This window comes from Podarcis muralis, chromosome 4 (assembly GCF_964188315.1).
Source record: "Podarcis muralis chromosome 4, rPodMur119.hap1.1, whole genome shotgun sequence".
NCBI classification, from domain to species: Eukaryota; Metazoa; Chordata; class Lepidosauria; order Squamata; family Lacertidae; genus Podarcis; species Podarcis muralis.
In genome coordinates this window covers 35,033,753-35,047,900 of record NC_135658.1, presented here as the reverse complement: position 1 = coordinate 35,047,900, position 14,148 = coordinate 35,033,753, and the positions used below count along the sequence as shown (strand labels likewise).

Genomic DNA, 14,148 nt, shown 5'->3' with positions numbered 1-14,148 from the left:
ACAATTATTTACTGTTTTGTAATGTTAAAATATTTCACCCAAAAAGTTTCAGTCAAGAAATAATGTCAGTTATTGAAAACGTCAATACACAAAGATGCATTTATACAGGTGCAAGTCTTAAGTGTCTTACAAAAAGTTATTTAAATGAACAGGTAATACAGTAAGTGCACACTTTATATATGTTTAAAGAGACGGATCTTCATGTTAGTTCTGTATGCTGTTGTTGGACCACATGCAAGGAATTCTCACAAAGTTCTAATTAAAATAGTCCCAAATCTTTCTTGCCAGGATGTAGAGTATAAATTTGTACTGGTGGTAAGTAAGTCAACACAGCAAGGGAGGGTCAGTTATACACATTACTTACTGTAATTTGTGATTGCCGTGAGAGAGGAGTGGCTGTTGGTGTAATAGTGATGCTGCTGGTGATTTTGTTGATAGCTTTAGTTGGCGTTCCATTAGCTAACGCTGGACTTCTGCTATCCTGCGCTGTGGTGCAAGGGCTAATGTTTTTTGCTGAATTAGGAATAGCTTGAACATAAGGGCTTCCTAAGTGAATATGTATTTTATTATCTTCAGTAGTTATCACACTAGAACCAGAACTGTTAGATCTTTGAAACTGCCAGGACGACTGCCTTTCAGGGGAAACTCTAAAGACAGCATGCTTGTCACCAGTTTCCAGAGGCTCTGGTGAAAGTACCTGCTCCGGGGAACTTGAAGAACTTGTAAGAGCCAGAGGGGACGTTGTCCTGTCAGGAGTTACTGAGCCACATGATTCAGGTGTTTGAGATCTAGCAAAGGCAGACACAGTAAGTGGTGGCACGGCTTGCTCTGGACTTGTATAACCATCAGCTACTTTAGATTTTATAGGCGTCAAAGACCCATTTTTAATTATGGTTATTCTTTGCTTTGGTGTGCCACAGTTGGGTATCACAGCTGTGCTTGTAAAAGAGTGGGAACTCTCTGTAGTAGGGCTTGTTATTTCAAGGGTAGCTGTGTTTTGTCCATGGTCAGGAGTAACTTTTATATGAAGAGGCTGGCCTGGTGTATGGCTTAGAACCAAATTTCCAGGCTGAATGCAGTTTCCATTCTGCTTGGTGAGAACTTTTCCATTTTGGATGTGGCTTTCTTTGGACTTCATCCACGGTATCCAAAGTTTACTATTGTTTACTGCATTTGCAACAGCGGCATTGTACTTGAAGGATATTGTTTGCTCATCATCATTGTTGTCGTCGTCTTCTTCATTGTCACTCTCTTCATATAAATGTCCATTTATGACAGCCCGTTCCAAAGGAACTAGACTCTTGTAATCAGGTGGTTCATTGTCTGCTGGTTCTGTTTGAACTTCCTTAGAGAGAACTTGCAAGTCGGAAATTCTCCTTCCATTGAGACTTGGTCTGAGGCTCTTACTGAAACGCCGATACCTCTCTAGTTCTTTAGTAAGGATTTCCATTTCTCTTCCCAATTCTTTGTTTTTGTTTTCTTGGTGAGTGAGTTTCTTCTGCAGGATTGTATGGTCTTCCCTTAGATGACATATTAAATCTTCTGTTGCCATGTACTCATGAATTTTCTCCTTCAGTGCATCTACTTCCCTTGAAAGGTGTCCTGATTTGGCTGCTTCTTCCTTGAGTTTCCTGAATAATCTCTGTTCGTGGTTGCATTCCGTCTTCTCTGCTAACTTATACCGAGCCAATTCTCTTTTCACAACATCAAGTTCCTCTGATAGGAATCTGGCTTTGTCTTGTTCATTGATATATCTACGTTCTAAAGATTCAAATTCGTCCTCTGTTTTCATGAGATCATCTTCTATGGCTTTCATTTCTTTAAGTTTGTGCTTGAGCCTCTCAATTTCCTGGGCTAGTTCTTTAATTTTGTTGTTTTCTTGCTGCAAAGATGGGCTAGGCTTGGTAGTTTCCTTAAGTTTATTTTTAAGAAACTCCTTTTCAATGGCTTCTAAGGACTGAAGCTTTTTCCTTAGCAGGTTCATTTTGGAGGAGAGATCACTTCCTTTCTCTTCCTCTGCTTTTAGTTTGTTTTTCAACTCATCCCTGTCTCTTGTGAGATGGGACATTTTTTCCTCTGCATCAGTTTTGGATTTTAATGCCTTCTTGCTTTCTTCAATCAGTTTTTCGGTGACTGACATAACTTTTTTTTGTTCCAGCTGAAGTTGTGTATTTGCAGTTTGTAGTTTTTCTTCTGTTTGTTTTATTTTCTCATTCATTGTTTTCCTCTCGTCTACAAGCATGACCGTTAATGATTTCAGTTTTGTCAAATCTTCCTTAAGTGTGAGCTCTGTTTTTTCCAATTTGCTTTCAATTATTTCAAGCTCTCCTATACGGGCTTTTAAGCCATCCAGTTCCTGCGACAGCTGCTTTGTTAACATTTTTTCTTTTTCAAGGTTGCATTTCAAAGAGTAACATTCTTGCTTGCTCTTGCTGAAAGCATCCTCCAGTTTCTCAAGCTCCATTATTCTCTTGTTGAGTTTATCAACTTCTGCTTTGAAGTTCTTACTCTGGGACGCTTCTTTTTCCAGCTTCTTGTGAAGCTCCCTGCACTGTTCTTCCATTTTGATGAGTTCTTCGTCCTTCCCTTCCATCTCCAGAACTCTTTTCCTTAGTTCTTCCACTTCAGACATAAGGGTAGAGTTTCCGCATTCCCCTCGGTTCATTTTCTCTCTCAGGTCCTGCAGTTCTTCTTCCGCCTTCCGCAATGACTTATTAGTCTCCTCAAGTTCATCAATTTGCCGACTGAGGGCTGTTAATTTTAAGCGGAGCTGGCGGTTCTGGCTCTCTTCATTGGTTAGTTTGGCCATGGCGACCTCCTGTTCTTGGCAGGCCTTACAGGACTGCGCCTGAAGTTCTGCTTCCAGCCGGAGAGCTTTCTGTTCCTCTTCTTGAGCTTTTGTTTCTGCAGTGGAGAGTTTCTCATGAGCTTGTTCCGCAGTGATAGTCAAGTCTTGGATCTTTTGGCTTTGCTGGCTTAGCTGTTCTGTGAGTCTTTGCTGTTCATCCACGACCATTAACGCAAATGTTTTGAGTTTTGTCAGTTCCTCCTTCAGTTTGTTTATTTTCTTGCTGTTTTCCTTTTCTTTTTTTGCCTGATAGGCTGCGTCTTGGTCAATAAGCTTTTTCAATCTGAAAGGCAAAAAAAAATAAAAATCAAAATTAATGTTGTGATAGTGTTTCCGATACGTACTTAAGAAATGAAGTGCTGTTTTAGAAAATATGAAATCCTTTCTTTTAGAAAACATTTGAACAGATAAAATAATATTTCTTGAACAGATATTATACATTTCCCACAGTTGTAATTTTAACTTGTTCAAAGGTATCCACTTCCATACCTCCTTCTCCTCTTCCTTTGGTGTGGATGCTAATGTGGACTATATATTGCCCTAGGCTAGGAAGGAGGTAGAAGGTAGATTGCACCTTGTAATTTCATGTTATCTTCTGCCTTGTAATTACCATTTTATGGGCGTATTTGTGGTTCTGGCACACTAGATCTAAAACTCACTGCCATGCATCTTTTCATGTTAGCAAAAGGCCAATATCTTGCCCTGTATATAGACATTTCATGACCCAATATACTTTTTAATAGCATGCTACCTGCCTGTGTCATATTTTAAAAGTCCTATTATGGCTATGCAAAGCTACATTAAAAATACACAAATGTTAATTGCACGCAACTCTACTTTTTGGAGAGCTTTAGTATTTTCGTGTTGGAAGCTTTATCTTGATTTTCTTTTTTTCCGTAGCAGTAAATAAAAATTTGATCCCCCACTCCCATTAATTGCCTAAGGCAATATGTTCAGATCCAGAAAACGCCCCTTAAGGTGGTAATAACTATAATTAGTTTAGTAATAGACAATTTTATGTGGGGCAGAACATTTTTCAGTGCTTTCTGTTTTTGCGGAGAATATTCCATTTCATAAGTTCATTAGTGAAAATGAATGGTTACCAATTAAAAATACATTATTAGGCAAGCTTGGCAGTTTCAAAGTTCTTAGCTCTGCTTACTAAACATTCTAAATTAGATACCCTTTAGAACATCGGAATAATAGAATTGTAGCATTGGAAGGGACCACAAGGCTTATCTAGTCCAACTAGACCCACAACCCTGAGATTAAGAGTCTCATGTTCTACCAATGGAGTCATTGGCTTTCCAATGCAATTCATCCTATTTGCATAGAAATTTTCCAATTAAAAATTATGTCCAGCACTGCAAAATCCACTCACTCCTCTGTAACATGGGGGTCACTGTTGTCATGGCCTGGGGCTGGGTTTTTCATTAAACACAACTGTTGTAACCTACAATCTCTTCATGTAGAATTCAGTAAACAAAGCAGCAGTGGCTGCAGTTAGAGACATTGTTTAGTTGAAGGCATAACCTTCAGTGCTTTTGTTTATTTTGCTGTGGACTCTTAGTTCTTATTTATTTGTTTTCATTGATGTTTTGTGTGCTGCCTTGCGGGTCTTCTGGAACTGAAAAGCTGAGTGTTTGTGTGCACATGTACATATATTTAAATATAAAACGTATTGAGGGACAAACAGATGGCTTTGACAATATAAATAGTATTTATATTTATGGGGCACCATAAGTAGAATTCTTTATACTCCAGCTTTGTATACAACAGACAACATGAAGATAATATAGTGAAATTGGCTTTCAATGAGCCTTTACTGTAAACAGTAAAAGGGTCCAAAAATGCACTGCAAAAAAGAGACTAAAGGGAGTGTTACCTTAGAGCAGGCATAGGCAAACTCGCCCCTCCAGATGTTTTGGGACTACAACTCCCATCATCCCTGACCACTGGTCTTCTTAGCTAGGGATGATGGGAGTTGTAGTCCCAAAACATCTGGAGGGGCGAGTTTGCCTATGCCTGCCTTAGAGAGAGAGGAATTTGAATCTAATGCAAGAACTGGAGAGGATATGTATGTCTTACTAAGAAGCATCACTTTTTATTTTCCTTAATGAAACACCATTGCCTCTCTAGTTCCTGCCTCTGAATGTTTGTCATGAAGCTGATGAAAGCTATTGCCATAGATACCAAATCATAACAGAAGAGTAACCATCATTTTCATTCTGTTTTTGGGAATCCATGTGGTTAGGCTTACGATAATACTCAGATTTAGTCACTGGACTGAATTTTCATCTTATGAAATACTACTTTGTCGTGGAAGTTTTCTTTTTAAATGAACATTGGCTTGACAAAACCCCAAAGACATAACAGTATTCAGTCATAGGTCTGGCATGTGACAATTACTCACTAGCTTAATAAGCTAAAGTATTTAACTACTAATCTTCCTTTACATCTCTGCAATTGACTGCAGAATCGTAGTTTTTTCGAGAGTGGGATTTGAACAGTTCTAGCATTGATTAGGCAATACGGTTCATTTTGCATGGATGATGTATGACTGCTCTTGCACTGAAGTTATGCGTACTTAATTGTGCCCATCTTGTATATTTATGCTCTTTTTGAAGTATTACCTTTCAAAGCTGTTGAGAGAGTGCCAGGAAGTAAATGCTCTGATCCAAGTGCTTATGCTGCATTGAAGTCTATTCCCCTGACTTTGCAGGGAAGTTATGTGATCCAATAAGGTTTCCACAAATAGACTGCCCTTCTGCATCTCCCCAATTGCATGCATGAGGTGCTGCAGAGAATGAGTGGTATACGTACCCCAGACATGACCAGCATGTTGGAGCTGACAATACTGATTATCATTGCAGCGGGAGGGGTGGGTTGAATTTTAAAAGAAATTGTTATAGCTTTGATTTCCACTTCCAGTTTTCTCTCCAGTGCATGCACAATAAGTTTCCCCGCTCTCTTGATGAAAAGGAAATGCTGAGTTATATATGCTCAAAGTATTTGCCTTTGTACAAAGTAGCTGAGAGCTGCTGCGTTTAAGTCCCTTGAATTTATCGTAGGTACAGTGGTACCTCGGGTTACAGATGCTTCAGGTTACAGACTCCGCTAACCCAGAAATAGTACCTTGGGTTAAGAACTTTGCTTCAGGATGAGAACAGAAATCATGCTCTGGTGGCACCCCAGCAGCAGGAGGCCCCATTAGCTAAAGTGGTGCTTCAGGTTAAGAACAGTTTCAGGTTAAGAACGGACCTCCTGAACGAATTAAGTTCATAGCCCAGAGGTACCACTGTACTCCTCCCGCCCCAGAGCATTGTATTATATGAGGCTCTCTCCTGCAGTCTGAAGTCATACTGCAACCCAAGCGTAGGTTTACCACCATGAAGAGGACTAAGCATTGCTACTCATCGTGGAAATCTAGAAGGTTGCAAGAGAGCAGCTTTGCTTTGGGTAGTCACAGAAAACCCCTGCAGCATTTGGCAGTGCAGATGCTTCCCACATAGTTCCGTTGTGGCTAGTAAGGAAAGGATGGGTCCCTGCAGACGATGATGGACCACAACTCCACCATCCTGAATCATTTGCCATGCTGACTGGGCCTCATGGGATTTGAAGCCCAACAAAATCACAATGAGAGGAGTGGCCACCTGTAGTAGTTTGCTGTGTTTCCCAGTGAAAGTGTCTCCTCCAGTGAAAGACGGAGAAGGATCAGAAGCCTGAGATCATTTGAGAAAGGCCTGGGTGTATTATGTTTGTTTCCTTACCATACTCTCTTGTTGCTCTGTATACTGAATGGAGTACTATGTGCAGAATGCTGTAAGAGCTATTGTGTCTCACGTTAGTGTTTAAAGTCCTAAATGACCCAGGTCTCAAATACCTGAAAGATTGTCTCCTTCCCTACCGACCCTCGAGGGTGCTAAGATTGGCAGAGGGTGCACTCCTGGTTGCTCCATTGCCCTTCCCACAGAGGTGTGTCTGGCACCTTCATTCTACAGCTTTTGGTGAATGCTGAAGATGCACCTGTTCACCCTGGCTTTTGATACCTGAGAAGTATATTCTTAGGACCCACCTTATTTCTGCAATTTGTTTTAAACTGCTTTTAATAGTGTATAATATTGTGCTTTAATGTTAATGTTGCATTAATCTGTCCTGGCACCTTAGGGTAAAGGATGGGTAATACATTGTAGTGGTAATAGTAGAAGTAATAGTAGTAGTAGCAATTATAATAATAGTATTCAATTGCTGTTTGGATCCAGCTTTATGAAGCATACTCTACATAGCTGACATTACGGCAACATGGCGCTCTTATTGCAAACAGATATGCTTGCTCATATTGCTGGTGCAAATACTTAGCATCCGGGTCTAAAATAAATTCCATATACGTTACATGGAAGCAACCGACATGGACAAGGAAATTTGCTCTAGGACTGAGGTGGAAATCTCAGCACATCCTGCTTGTGTTGAAAAAACAGCTTGACACAGCTGTGGTTTTAATTTGGTATAAAACCGGGAGTATTCCTGGAAGGCTTTTGTCGTCTTTCTTTTTCCAGAAAAATCCATTCGGGAACAAGAGGGGATATCCTCAGCATGTTGGAAACATTTTCCTATTTAGTTAAGAAAAAGAGTATGATGGAATTAAAAAGATCTAGTGGGAATAAAAAGTAGCTCCTTTTGTGTCTTAAAATACATCTGTTTTTGAAAGGGGGGGAAGAGCTTATGTAAAATCAATTTATAGTGGAAGCATAGGTGATGCAGTATTATTCAGGAGCCAGCATTAAAAAAAGGAGGGGGGATGTATTTCCCTTCCAAAATATAATACTTAAACATAACCAAATAATATAAAATCTCTGCATCATAAAAGTCTTATCCGGTCATAATTGATTTATCCTTTTAACTTGCATATGCATCTATGATATCCCAAATTTAACCAAGGCATAATATAAAAATGTGAGAGGGCCCAGGCAGTTGGAAAACAACTACATTTGCAGAATTTCAAAATGTCAGAATTATCCTTGTCCCTGAAGACTTGTACTTCATTCCCCTATGAGCTCCCCTGTTTCAAGATTACTTGAGGGGATCCTACTGAAATTTCCATTAAATCAGGGGTAGGCAACCTGTAGCCCTCCAGATGTTGTTGTAATTCAGCTTCCCTCATCCCTAACCATTGTCCATGCTTACTTGGGTCTAACAACTTCTGGAATGGGCCCTTGCTTCAAGTTACGAAGCTGAGAATTGGCTGGGGTAGATGAAACAACAGGATTAGTTGTGGTACCCATCCTGTGAAGTTTATTGCCAAAGCATTTATTTAGACTTGCAAGGCCTTGAGAGTATTATTGCAATTTGGATATCTTCTGCTTTTAACGCCTGTGTTATCAATGGCTCTTCAGATAGGCTTCCTGTTAGTAGACAAGGTAAAATGTGGCATGGCTGTGGATTGTGGACCAAATTGTCTCGAATGGATGCCAACAGGGAAGAAGTTCCCAAGGGCTGGATAGAGAGACTTGGAGGGACACATTTGGCCCCTGAGCCTGAGGTTCCTCCCCCCTGATTTAGACAGTTGTAGCCAAAGTTTGTTAAGCTATGGTTTTCCCAGTAGTGATGTATGGAAGTGAGAGCTGGACCATAAAGAAGGCTGATTGCCGAAGAATTGATGCTTTTGAATTCTGGTGCTGGAGGAGACTCTTGAGAGTCCCATGGACTGCAAGAAGATCAAACCTATCCATTCTTAAGGAAATCAGCCCTGAGTGCTCACTGGAAGGACAGATCGTGAAGCTGAGGCTCCAATACTTTGGCCACCTCATGAGAAGAGAAGACTCCCTGGAAAAGACCCTGATGTTGGGAAAGATGGAGGGCACAAGGAGAAGGGGACGACAGAGGACGAGATGGTTGGATGGTGTTCTTGAAGCTACCACCATGAGTTTGACCAAACTGCGGGAGGCGGTGGAAGACAGGAGTGCCTGGCGTGCTCTGGTCCATGGGGTCACAAAGAGTCGGACATGACTAAACGACTAAACAACAGCAACAACAAAAAGCCAAAGTTTGCCAAGTGCATAAATAAAATGAAGAGATAGGCAAAGAGATTGTCACACATATTCATGTTCCCATAGAACTTTGTGAATTTTCCAAAAAGCTCAAAAGGGAAGTTGACATGCAGAATTGACTTTTTAAAATAATGTCAGGAATTGCACACTTATTGAGTTCATTCTGAAGTTGCAGCCATATCAAAATGAACCATTTCTTTATTTGGCCCCCCTTCTCCTCTGCTCCAGTGAAGAAGCTTAAGAGATGGAAAGGTTGACAAATGTAGTTCTCAATCTACAGAGAAATGAAAGGTTGTTATTTCTCTACATGTTTCCTTTTATACTGTAGCTGGAAATGTATTTAAAGAAAGAAATTAATATTATGACATGATATAACTGTCATGTGAGAGTCTTAATTTCTTCATTTACATTCCAGCCGCCTTAGGAACAAAGAGAAGCTGTTCTAAAACTTTAAGTTAAATGTTTGGGTGATTGGAATATGGAATTTTTCACAATAGTGCACATTCTTGATATTTGATATAGGGTTATCATGTTGTTCTGTGTCCCAAGCTGTATTTATTTGTGCAAGCATGAAAAATGAATGTGATTTATTAATAAATAACCAGCTTCTTAAATGGATGAAATAACTTACTTTGACTTTCAGTTCTTTTTCATAAGAATGCAGCAACCATGAAAGGAAAGTTAGATGTATCATGTAGCCAAGCCTTTGGATTTCTTTCTTTTTTAAACTCAAAAATTGAATAAATTCCAGCAAAAGCAGTTATTTGAATTAAGTTTTATAGACATGAATATGAGCTAGACTGATTCAGATAAGCATCTCTTTTACTGCTTGTCTTTTAGAGTCTCTTACAACTATGTAAGTTCCTATTCTTATTATGGTTTATTATTACACTTTTTATTTAGGTAATGAGAACAGCTTGTAGCAACATCATATTTTATAATATAATGTGTTGTTGTATTTTAGTCTTGAAAAAATATGTTAGAGTTCATATATCTGAACTTCCCCTGCAGTTATTCTTTTCTAGGTTTTATGAGTATCTACAACAATTGCCTTAGGCTTAGGACCTGGTATCTTCTGCACCGTAAGTGGGCAATAAGTGGATTTTGAGGTTACAAGCACAACTACCTCTTCAATTGACACTGCAGTCTTTAAGATTTTGTTTAAAGTTTCAAAAGTCCACATGCACACTCTGGATGTAAATCTAAATTAGCCTATAAGAGGTTTTTAATTTCAAATCAACTCTTACAGTTTGTTTGTTTGTTTGTTTGTTTGTTTGTTTGTTTGACCAGCTGCTTTGGTGCACAAATAACTCAACAGTTCATCCCTGCGCATAATGACTTTGAAGGAAACTCCACTGAGTTCAGTGGCGTTTGGATAGCAGTCTAATGTTGTAATCCTGCCATCCACTTACCTGGGCAGAAGCTGCATTGAACTCAGTGGAACTTCCTTCTGAATCAATACGTAAAGTTTGACTTGCAACTGAATGGTAATGTTAACATATGCTGAACCTGGAACTTATGGGCTGTTCCACCATTCATCATTTTAAGTGTTTGCGTGTGTGTGTGTGTGTGTGTGTGTGAGAGAGAGAGAGAGAGAGAGAGAGAGAGAGAGAGAGAGAGAGAGAGAGCGCAGCTATTGAGAGCCTCTCTGTAAACTCCAGTAGTCCTGACAAAGATCCTTCAGTGAACAGATATAAATTTGCCTTACATGTAAATTTCCAACCTGAATTTGAGGCTCACTTCTGCTTCCACTAACTAGAAAAGCCAATGTGTGGAAGATAATCGGAAGTCTTGAAATTTTTGTGCACATTTCAGTACACCTTACTAAACTCTATAAGATTTGCATCTGAGTAAGCCTGTATAGGATTGCTCTACATGTTGCCAACCAGCCTTTGTTGCAGCAATCATAGAGGTTTCTGCTTGCATTCCTTAGCCTTAAGCCTCATTCAGTACATACCTAGGCTGAATTCCGAGGCTAGATTTGTCTGCCTTCTGACCGCTTACCCTCCAGCCTAATGAAATGGCCTTGATCTGGTTTACCCTTGCTTGCAGTGAGCATTTATAAGGAGACTGTTTATTTTTAATGATGGAGCTTCAATTATTGAGCAGAAATGCCATCTTATTTGTTCTCCCATTTGTGGTGTGCGAGAGAGAGAGAGAGAGAGAGAGAGAGAGAGTGTTAAGCGCCTTCCTTTTCTATCTCATGACTAGATTGATTCTAGGCCAGAAAAGGAGCAAGTGATTTCATTTGTAGCAGCAGAAACTGGAACTCATTGAGTTTTACATCAGCCAGGAAATTACTGTTGTGCAGATGCAAGGCTAACAGGAGGAAATGGAAAGATTAGACACTAGAGATGTGGGATGGTGGTCAGAGCACAGGGCTATGAGGAAAGAACTCCCTGAATTTTAATTTATCTTCTGACTTGGCTTTCCTCTCTTGTTCCTAGATTAAACTTGCCAGTTTAGCTTTTTAATGTAATCATATAATGAATGGAATGACTGTATTGGGTGTCCCCCCCCCCCATGTTTGTTCTTGACCCAAAGTACCAAACATTTCTTTATTTTTATGTAGTTTGGTGGGCTGGTCTTAGGTGCCCAAAGCCCCTGGGTCTCTTAGTGAAGAACAAAAGCCTGCTCACCCCAAATGCCGAGTTCCTGCCAGAAACAAAAGTAGTAGTTCTGGCAGTAAGAATAGCTGCCTTATTCTGAGTCAGACCTAGCTCAGTCTTGCCTGCACGTGACTACCAGTGCCTCTCCAGGGTTTCAGACAGGAGGCATTCCCAACCCAACCTGGAGACATCGGGGATTGAACCTGGGAGTTTCTGCATACAAGGCAGATGCTGAACCACTGAATTATGTCTCTCCCCCAGAAGAACAGCAACAAGGAGTGGAGAAAACAGAGTTGCTCTCAGGAATGTTGTGGGCTCTTTGGGGCCCTAAGGTAACCCCAAGTTCATCTTGGCTGTTTATGGTGCCTCAAAAATAATAAAGAGGTTAAAAAAACATGGATTTCAGTGCTAGGATCCCAAGTGCTAGAGGAGAGAAGGTATCATCTTCCCACAAGAGGAGAAAGTACTGTCTTGCTCCAGACACCATAAGCTGGTTTTTGCTAAAGCACATTGGGACAGTGGGAAGCTCACTACTTCCTTGCTAGCACCCACGATGTTAGCATAGTGTAGAATCTAAAGATACTTGCTATTCATATGCCATTTGCCCTAAGTGTTCGGAAAACAACAGCCGTCTCACATGAGCCATTTTTAATCCCCCCATTGCACAGTTGGGGGAAGCTTTAAGAGACAGTGGATTGCCCAAGGTCCTCTCATGAGTTTATATCTGAGGGAAAATTCTAGCTCATGCTCTGTAAGGTATAAGGTAACAGTTAAGTAAGAAGTACTGGGATACCTTATCACAAAAAGCATGCTGTCTTCCAGTGGCAGTGGCGCAGCAGCTTTTTGTATTAGATACAGCATTTCTAAAGTATATTAGGAGCACAATTAGCTTGCTTTTGACTTAAAATCTTAAGGCAATTGAATTTTGGTTGTAAAACATGAAGGCAGTTACTAGTAATAGCAGCGTTTCTAGGATTCTGGCTATAGGGTGTATTAAGTATGGTTGCAAGCCACATATATGGAGGGGTTAGGCAAAACCAATGTTTTGTTAATGTTGACCTTTGTCTCCAAATTTGCATGTTTGTGTATTTAATTAATCTCATCTGGTTTCACTTGCAAATTTCTGGACTCACACCTTGTCCAAAAGTTGTGTGACATACGACTATTGAGTTCCTTGATTTAGCAAGTTTCCTGTTCTTTGGAATGGCCACTGGCTTCCTGATCCTAAGTGCACTTGTATGACCTCGAAGTGAGCTTCACTGGTTTCAGGGAGCATTGCTTCTCAGGAAGTGTGCTTTGGACCATGACTCAGTTTATGGCTGTTCCAAAGAATTGTTTTGAGAAGAGTATCTGTTCCTCTGTGCATTACAGCATTCTTTCCTTCAAGTATTACTGTAATTTGCTGGTTTGTGCTGATATCTTAAGGAAACTCAAGAAAAATTACGCAACCATTCTGAGACTTTATCTTTCTTAAATTAGCTAATATTTTGGATGCATTTGGAAATGGCTCTTTGCCACTAACAACTTATTGTTGACTGGTCATAAATGTCATTTTCCCAGAACATTTCCAGGAACTGGGCGTACTCTGAGACTATTTTTTCCCCTATAGACTGAATGCAAAAGTTAAGTCAAGTATGACCACCTTGGCTCTCAGCCTAAAGGGCGTGTGATGCAGGTCTAGACACTGAGTTGGCACTGGGAGAGTAGGAGCTCCTCCACCACCTGATAGCTCTGTTGGTAGAGCATGAGACTCTTCATCTCAGGGTCATGGGTTTGAGCCCCACGTTGGGCAAAAAGATTCCTGCAGTGCAAAGGATTGGGCTAGAGGACACTCGTGGCTTTCTTCCAACTCTATGATTCCAACTCTGTGATTTTTTATACTAATACTACTTCCTCTTTCCTCCCTCCTTCAGCCATTCTGCCCCATCTCATGATGCCTTTCCTTCTGAAATGCCATGTTTAGCTATTCCCCCTCTTATTTTCTGTCGTCAACCATGAACATGTCTTTCTTGCTCCCTGCTTCCTTTCCTATATTATAACTTCCCTTATTCGCACACTGCCCATGCTGAATTTACTTTGCTTCTTTCTACTCCTCTCGTTTCCTATTGCACTGGGTCCATATTATTTATTACATTAACATTCAGCTGAATTTTCCCTCCCCCTGGGAGCTGGATTGTGATTGGTCCACATTTGTGCCTAAATTTCCTGTCAGCTAGGAGGAAGTTGAAGGAGAGCAGCAGCATTCCAGTGCTTGGCTGAATTATGGCAATAGAATGGTCTGACATAGCAGCTTCGGTAAATAATCCCTAGAGTGGGTTCAGCCATTCTAGACAAGCAGAAAGATGGCTTATCCGTAAAACATAGCCTGCATCAAGGGGGAGCCAAAGTTGTGACAAAAGTACGGAAGAATACTGGTGACATGTGAAGGGTGTGATGGGGAGGGTATTAAAAAGGTGTAATAGCATGCATATATGCATATATATATATTACATGTAGCATATTTTTAAATATGAGCCCAAAGAAGGAGCACAAGCAAGCTGCATGCTTATTTAGAACACATGAAGCTGAGCCCAAGCATTTTCTTCTGTGGGAAGATGCATGTACAGTGGTACCTCGCAAGACGAATGCCTCGCAAGACAAAAAA

General features: G+C 40.3%; 2 protein-coding genes across 3 annotated transcripts in view; one reads left to right on the top strand and one right to left on the bottom strand.

The window, feature by feature from the left end:
* CMSS1 (cms1 ribosomal small subunit homolog) overlaps positions 1-14,148 on the top strand; it is a 185,327-nt gene that overhangs the window by 16,806 nt on the left and 154,373 nt on the right. The gene's annotated exons all lie outside the window — the stretch shown is intronic.
* The window catches only part of FILIP1L (filamin A interacting protein 1 like), a 160,239-nt gene that overhangs the window by 12,251 nt on the left and 133,840 nt on the right, over positions 1-14,148 (bottom strand). For both annotated transcript variants that reach the window (XM_028726640.2, XM_028726641.2), the window contains one exon: positions 365-3,131. In XM_028726640.2, the coding sequence (XP_028582473.2) occupies positions 365-3,131 (2,767 nt within the window). The remainder of the gene's footprint in view (positions 1-364; positions 3,132-14,148) is intronic.